Below are 8,121 nucleotides of genomic sequence, written 5' to 3' on the forward strand. Positions count from 1 at the left end.
ACACAATACACAAGAAAACAAACAAAACAAAATAGTTAGCCTAATCATTGACAAGGGGATTAAGGTGTTAATTAACCGGAGCTAACTACAAATTTGAAATTAGAGACATTCGGAGAGAAATTGGAGGCCGGCGAGAAAAATCGGGAGGGAGAGAGAGCTCACAAGCGAGAGGGAAGTTCCGGGCGACGACGAGGAGGCCGCATTTTGGCCGCGGAGCTCAAAAATTTGAAATTGGAGAACTTCGGAGAGAAATTGGAGGCCGGCGAGAGAGATCGGGAGGGAGAGATAGATCGGGAGGGAGAGGGAAGCTTCAGGGTCGAGAATCGGAGCTCGCCGACCGTCGAGCAGCACCTCGCCGTCACCGGAAGTGAAGGGGCCGCAACTAGTCCGTTACGATGCGCGGCGCGACCAGCTGCGGCTCTGCCCAATCTAATTAAACCGCGACGATTATCAGTGTCGGTCGGGGTTCGGGCGACCGTTACTGATAATCGTGGGCACATCAGTAACGGTCGCGTTAGGACCATCCTTACTGATGAATGGTTCATCAGTGGCGGTCGCTTCTTAACCGACCGCCACTGATGTAACTCGCGAGCTATGATTGTTCATCAGTGGCGGTCGGCTCGCGTGACCGCCACTGATGTATGGCTGGGCGGGGACGGGCAGAGACCGCTCTGTTCATCAGTAACGGTCGCGGCCGCGACTGGCACTGATGTTGTTCATCAGTAACGGTCGCGCCGGACCCGTTACTGATGTGCAGTTGCATATAAACCGTTTTGTAGTAGTGCGTTTTGCGCATTGCCTTCGGCCAGGGGTTGCGTCCGCGTAACACCATGTCGCTCACTGAGAGGTCTCCATTTGTTGGCTTCCAAGCTCTCCATTCCTAACGTCTCCTATTCTCAAGGTATCAAGGTAACCTCTCTTGTCTTTCTTTCTTACCTTGTTTTCGCTAAAGGTTGGTGCATAAAGGAAACATGCTGAAACTCGATGGCTGGTGTGAAGTATTGAGAGATCGATCGACGGGTGGCTGTTTATAAATTGGTAGCTATGCATGCTGTGGTCGGTGGAAACATTGATTTATCTATCACTTTCATGAGATATTTTCACTGCGTATAAATGGTTTTTTGTTTCGTTTTTAAATGAATTGTTACCCTGACTGACTGTCCTCAAGCAAGTACATTTGGATATTCAGTTTCAAATTATAGCTAAAATATACCCCTCCGTCGAACAAAAGATGTCTCAAGTTTGTCAAAATTTAGATGTATAGATGTGACTTGATGTATAGATGCATTCAAATTTATTCAAAGTTGAGACATTTTTTGTTGGACGGAAAGACTACATTGATTTCGCAGATTAGGCCTTCTCATTCATAATTTCTTTCTAAGCTCTGGAGTGGACCATGCGTATATTGATATATACTTGTTCACTGTGAGTGCTCACTGTGCTTGTCTTACTGGTTCATAGCTTGAGCCATAAATAAACATCAGTAGTATAAAACTTGTCTTAACCAACTAATGATCCCTGCCCCCTGGACTGCACACACAGGCAGGCAAGGGGGCATGGCACGTACGACACGCACACGCGTAGCCTCTGTCACACCCCATAAATTCACTTCACTCACCAGTCACCACTCACATGATTAAAAATATCAATGCACTCAGGCAGACACCTGGAAAGGCAGCAACTCTCACTGCCAGCAGCTAGCATAGCTCACCCACAGCCAAATCTGCTTCTTTCCCTTCTTCACTCCCAACTTCCCAAGTTCCCAACAGCCAAAAAAATAATCCTATCCTATTTATCCATCCCCTTCTTCCTCTTCCTTCCCCACCCAACCACACTACACACCAGCAATCTAGCCATGAAGGCACAATTTAGATCAGGTCTACCTTACAGGTACCTTCAGAGATCAGCTTGCTAGCTGCTGCTCAAGCTCAGATCGGTTCAGTGGTTCATTTGTAACAAGGTTCAGTTCAAATGGTCCATTTCTTGCAATGCAGCAGTAGTTCTCAAATGCCACTGCTGCCTCTCTTCTTCCTCCTCCTACTCCTTGTCGCTTCCTTGGAGGTGCCACCTTCGGATGCAAGTAAGTTCATTCTCTTGTGCTCACCTCAATATGTAGCTCCTACTTCAAATCAACAATCATGTGCATTTAATTTCCATGTTGGTTAATTTCTTACTCAGCTATTTTGTTTTAGGGAGGTTGCCACTGAAGCTACTAGAGATTGGCACCAGTAAGGTACAAATTACCAACAATTTCTTGATCTCGCCACATTGCTTTATCCATGAATCCTAAAGAATTAAACATGTCTTTTTCTTTAATTTGTATGTGGTGTTGGATTGGAGCAGGAGGAGGATGAAGCCAGCAGAGGAGGACTGGAGATGGAAGGGAGGAGGAGGGGGCTGATTGGGTCAAGGCCACCAAGGTGTGAGAGGGTGTGCATGTCCTGTGGCCACTGTGAAGCTGTGCAAGTGCCCATAGTACCACAGGATCACAATCACAAGCAGAGAAAGAGGGCTGGTCAAGAAGAGCAGAAGCACCATGTGGTGAGTGATGCTGCAGCCATGTTCAGTGTCAACATTCATGGAGATCTCTCCAACTACAAGCCTCTGAGCTGGAAGTGCCTGTGTGGAGGCAGCATCCTTGATCCATGAACAGACTCAGTCTCAGAATCACTTCACCATTTTGTGCAAAAATGTGTAAATTAAAGACTCTATCCCTCTTTTTTTGTCATTATTTATTCTTTCTCCTCTTGTTCTTCCTAGCTAGGTAGCTACTTCCTCTCTTTTCATTTCCTGATCTAGACCGATGAGGAGCTGAAGTGGGAGGAGGAATATGTGAGACTGGAGCTGCAAATTTGTTGTACATTTCGGCAGCAATTTTGTGATAAAAAAAGCAGTGCCTGATTTCTGGCATTGAATACAGCAGCATGATCTGGCCCTGACTTGGAGGTAGTAGGAGTTGCAATTGAATTGCTGTAGGGACAAACATCTGCTCTCCTCTTTCCTCCTCTGCTCTGTTGCTGAAAGAGACAGCATCAGGTAGCAATAGTTTGCTGTGCACCAGACTACCAGAGTGTTAGGTAAGGCATTTATCACTGGTTCTACAACAAACAGAGAGCAATTGAGCATCATCTTCCTTGAAGCTGTGTAGTAATAAATAGATCAATAACAAATAAAACTCTCTTTTGTCTAGACAGAGCAATTAACCAACAACACCTGAATCCCCATTTGATGTCTCTTCAAGCACAAATGCTACTAGCCGGGGGGTAATAATTAAGTGGCCATGGCATTGTCTGAACAACACACAAGCCTAAGCAAAGCACATTGGTGACTGATCACTGGCCACGCACTCACTGACAACGGTGAGCAGCGAGCAAGAGCTTTTCTTGGTCTGAAAAGGGGGAAAAGAAAAGAGAGCTGCTACTCAGAGCTTAGCTACAACTACAGGGGGGCGAAGAAAAGCTTGTGACGATCGGACCTTTTTGCTGATCGAGGCCGGACCACTTCTTGACCGGGGAAATGGACGCTGCTATCCGGCTGGATCGACATGGATGCGGCCAAGCAGATGCAGATGCAGACGCGGGGCCTGAATAATCCTGCTTGCCGCTTCGGTGTGGTGTGCTCTCCCTTTCATGCCACCATGGATTGCTTGAGCTGGAGCTGGAGATGCAGTGGCGAAGGTAGAGCAGAATGCCATTGGGTTCACCCTATTGGATTCATTGTAATCTAATACTAATAAACAAGGTAAATACACTAATCTAATGAAGGTTTGGGGATTTCCATTGGGTTCAGCATTGGGTTCATCTCAACCCAATGAGTATACAGCAGCTCCGCCGCTGTGGAGATGGGACTCGTCCGTAGTGCATATGATGCATGCAATGCGCCAGTTTACTGTGCTGTGCTGCCACACGAACGTGATAGGGACAAGCTACCGGATCCGTACATTCTGAGCAGCTACACTTCCCGGCCTTAACCAGCGTAAACAAAACAGGTTGTGTGTAACAAGGGGGAAATGAGACCGTCGATGGATCAAAATCACTCTACTAAGGCTGCATTTGGCATTGCGGTAAATTCTCGTAATCCCGTTTTTCTCACTTGTTTTTCACTATTTTCACGTTTGATTAACCAACTTTTCCTTGCTACAGCGTAAGTTCAGTAATAAACTGAGAATAAAGTTTTCTGTCTGCAAAATCAGGCCGTGAAAATGGACTTCACCGTCAATCCGTCATGCAAGGGGGCGGAAGCTGGGAGCCTGGGAGAGCCCAGCCTGGTTGGGGTTTTCTCTGCGCAAAATAAGCTAGACCGTGGAGCCCAACAGTAGGTCGCCTCCGGCGGACCAACGACCGTCCAGGGAAGCATCTATTGGGCTGGAGCGTATTGCTTCCTGGGCCCAGGCAAACGGGGTGACGGCTCAGGAGCCATCACCGGAGGGGCCCCGGCCCTAACTAGGCAAGGCCCGAAGATGTACCAGTTAAACTAGGCCCAATTTCCAGGGGTCGAAAGTCCATTGCAACCGGGCCCATAACTAATAGGCCACGAGCCCACGAGTCCAAGCAACGAGATTGCACTCACCAATCGGAACATTTATTTTCTCAAAGAAAAAAAACCAATCGGAACATTTTTCCGCTCAAATAAAAAACCAATCGGAAGTTCGGAACCCAAACACCCCTCAAAAAGGAAAAGGAAAATCGGAACCCAAACAGCCAACAACGGCGTGCGTTCAAAAATAAAAAAGACGGCGTCCTGTGTTGCGTTCCCCTCTCTCTCTCTCGTACGTTCTCTTCGTCTTCTGCCCTGAAATTACGCACGCCGCTGCTTGTAAAACTGTGGAGATCTGTCTGCTTTTTGAACACAACTACACAACACCACCTCACCAACACATTACCCATAAGCAAAACGAGATCCTGATTTCCGTTTTGCACTCTGTCTTCCTTCATTCCTCGAGGTGTGACCCTTGGCCGTGAGCAATTAAGGTCAAGAATTCCAGATCGAGACACAGCCCACTGAGGCACTGAGCCCAGGTGCTTTTGTTCCTCTCCTAACCATTTCTTCATTCTTGTAATACTTGTATAGTAATATGTCTTCTACTCTTCTAGGAAGCACATATTCCTAACTTCTAGTGAGAAGAGGGAGGAAAAAGAGTTAAGGATCTCGTAGAATCACAAAAAGTAGCAATTGACAATTTCCTTAAAACTTGTACTCCGTAGATATTCCGCAAGACTGTAGCCTAGTCTTTGTGTACACTCACGAGCTACATTCCGTGGAACTATTTTTTTGGATTCTTTCCAGGATTGCAATTATTCTGCATTTTGCCATGTACTACTCTTCAATGCTAAAGACAATGTACCTGTTACTGGACTAAATTCTTCTTTTGCCGTTGTAGTATTGTGGGCATCTGTCTCCTTTTTTTTGTTAAGAATTCTGTCTCCTTTTTAAACAGAACATCACCTATTAAGGGTGATGTTACTTTTGCCCAATTGAAACCAGATACCAATGGTCTCTTGCCCATTTCAAAGCAGTGTTAGTGCCATCATCTCATGGTTTTGGTGCAAGAATTGTCGTGTTAGCCCACCAAATTGACATCACTTTTGTTTTATGACTCGAGTCAATTTGTTTCTGCCAAAAGAAAAAAAAAACCCTAAGCCAGTGTGGTATTTCAAGGTCAAAAACCAAGACACATCAACACTAATACAACTTCGCATTGAAGGTGGGACCATTAATTGTTGTTCGGTTTTGACAATTAGTGACGAAAAGTATAAGAGAAGAAAGTTAAGGGACCAATTATGTACCTTTCGACATGTTGGGGGCCTAAAAATGTACTTTTCTCATATATGTATAAAAGACAAGAATGTATACATCAAAGTTCGGGAAACAGATTCTTAGCGGCTTACTACAGTTATTGGGAGAGGCAAGCTATTTTGCGACTAGAAATAGGCTACCAATAGCCCGCCATTACCAGTCTACCACATCAAGTCATCAACCTCAACAACCTCAACAGTCTGCACCAGTTGCATCAAGACATCAAGGCTGAAAACCTCTATAGAAGGATATCTGAAAGTACATTACGGATATTTGAAAGTACATATATGCATGATCCTTACTGGTGGGGTTTGGATTTGTTTATGACAAGGTGTTCAGCGGACTAATGCTTTACTAAGTTTCTATGGGTGAACACAATCTCTACAGAAGGATTAAGTGTCTACTACTGAAGTGGTACAGAAGGCCATGGGCTCTCCCGAATGACTTCGTCCGACAGTACGGAATCTAAGTACTGAAAAGGGCGCGTTGGCATTGCCGTCCGGCTGCTAGCCCGCACCGCCGACGCAGATCATTATCGACCAACGGGTCCAGCTGAGTCCACATCAACATTATATTGCCCATCTGTACCACCAAACTCGACGCCGATCGAGATATTTAATTAGCAGCCCCCAACTTGCAGTGCTAGCTAGATGACCATTCTATAGTCACTCTCAAAGCAGGGTGGCCGTTTCTCTCTCAGAAATTCCAGCTAGACAGCGAAAGCACAAGCTAGTATTCCGTAGTATTTTACATGGACCAACGATGTGATGTGATCACACTACTACAAAACACAACATATGTGACGGGTCATCAGTGACGGGCGGGTGACAGGTCTTTCCCGCCCGTCACTGATGACCCGAGGGTCGCTTGCATGCCTGTCACTGATAACCCTTTATTAGTGACGGACGTGCCACGCCCGTCACTGATGATCCATCGTCAGTAACGGGCACGGACGAGCAAGGCCCGTCATTGGTGACCCTTTATCAGTGACGGACGTGCCATGCCCGTTACTGATGATCCATCATCAGTAACGGGCACGGGACGCCCGTCAGTAATGACCCAATCTAAAAATTTGCAAAATTGATAAAAACAAATATCAGTGGCCCCTAGAGACCTTTGAGGCCAGCTAGGGTTCCAGGTATTGGTATAAAAGCCCCCACCCCATCACTTCTCTCTATTCTCCCTCAGCCCCGCCGCCACCCCTATTCTCTCTCACGAACTCCTCTGCTCCCTTCTTCTCTCCCACGAAGGCCCCTCCTCCTGATCCCTTCTTCTTCTCTCCCCAGAAGGCCCCTCCTCCTGATCCCTTCTTCTTCTCTCCCCCTGCGCCCCTCCTCCAACTCCATCTCCCCCTGCGCCAGAGCCCACCCTCCATCTCCATCTCCATCTCCCCCGGCGCCCGAGTGCCTCACGAGCTCGTCCTCCGTCGGCCTCGCTCGACCCCGCCGCCGCCGCCACCATGGAAGCCTCCCTGGCTCTGCCTCCTCCGGATCCGGCCGCCCCGGCCCCCATGCCACTGGATCCGGCCGCCCCCGCCATGGAAGCCCTCCCCGGCTCCGCCTCCTCCGGATCCGGCTGCCCCGGCCCCCATGCCCCCGGATCCGGCCCCGGCCCCTCCGTCACCGGTAAGGCTCTCTCTCTCTCTCTCTCTATCTCTCTCTCTCTCTCGTGCAGGGCAGCAGATTGTCGCCGCCATGGAGACAAGGCCGGCGCTGTCATCGAATTCCATGCGGCGGCAGTGGATCCTCGCACATCCGCCCGTTGTACGGGTGCATCTACGGCCAACCGGAACCGCATTTTGTGATCTTTTTTGTGATTTGTTGTATACGATCACTACTACAAAACGGTCTATATCTCACGGCACATCAGTAACGGGTCTGGCGCGACCCTTACTGATGAACAACATCAGTGTCGGTCGCGGCCGCGACCGTTACTGATGAACAGAGCGGGGTCTGCCAGTCCCTGCCCAGCCATACATCAGTGGCGGTCGCGTGAGGCGACCGCCACTGATGTACCATCATTCCTCGCAAGAGACATCAGTGGCGGTCGGTTAAGAGACGACCGTTACTGATGAACCACGCATCAGTAACGGTCGCCCTAACGTGCCCGCCACTGATGTGTGGTACACATCAGTAACGGTCGCTCTCGGCCCGACGCAACGGGCCGAGTTAAAGCGACCGTTACTAATGTACCCCCTATTATCAGTAACAGTCGCCCAAGTCCCGACCGCCACTGATGATCGTCGCGGTTTAAGTACGCGGGGCAGAGCCGCAGCTGGTCGCGCGGCGCGTCGTAACGGACCAGCTGCAGTACCTTCTTCTCCGG

At 48.5% G+C, this 8,121-nt stretch overlaps 1 protein-coding gene and 1 long non-coding RNA gene across 2 annotated transcripts; one reads left to right on the top strand and one right to left on the bottom strand.

The window, feature by feature from the left end:
• Window positions 1-1,626: 1,626 nt before the first annotated feature.
• LOC100826691 (EPIDERMAL PATTERNING FACTOR-like protein 2) lies at window positions 1,627-2,922 on the top strand. Its single transcript, XM_003557577.4, has 3 exons — window positions 1,627-2,080; window positions 2,193-2,233; window positions 2,344-2,922. The coding sequence occupies exons 1-3, from the start codon at window positions 1,972-1,974 to the stop codon at window positions 2,647-2,649; spliced, it is 456 nt and encodes a 151-aa protein (XP_003557625.1). The 5' UTR covers window positions 1,627-1,971; the 3' UTR covers window positions 2,650-2,922.
• A 212-nt stretch (window positions 2,923-3,134) lies between these two features.
• On the bottom strand, window positions 3,135-3,821 carry LOC112270065. The gene is made up of 2 exons (XR_002962375.1): window positions 3,476-3,821; window positions 3,135-3,388 (listed from the first exon to the last, which is right to left on the bottom strand). It is a non-coding gene; the product is annotated as an uncharacterized LOC112270065 (long non-coding RNA).
• Window positions 3,822-8,121: the final 4,300 nt, after the last annotated feature.

This window comes from Brachypodium distachyon, chromosome 1, assembly GCF_000005505.3.
Source record: "Brachypodium distachyon strain Bd21 chromosome 1, Brachypodium_distachyon_v3.0, whole genome shotgun sequence".
In the NCBI taxonomy this organism is placed as follows: domain Eukaryota; kingdom Viridiplantae; phylum Streptophyta; class Magnoliopsida; order Poales; family Poaceae; genus Brachypodium; species Brachypodium distachyon.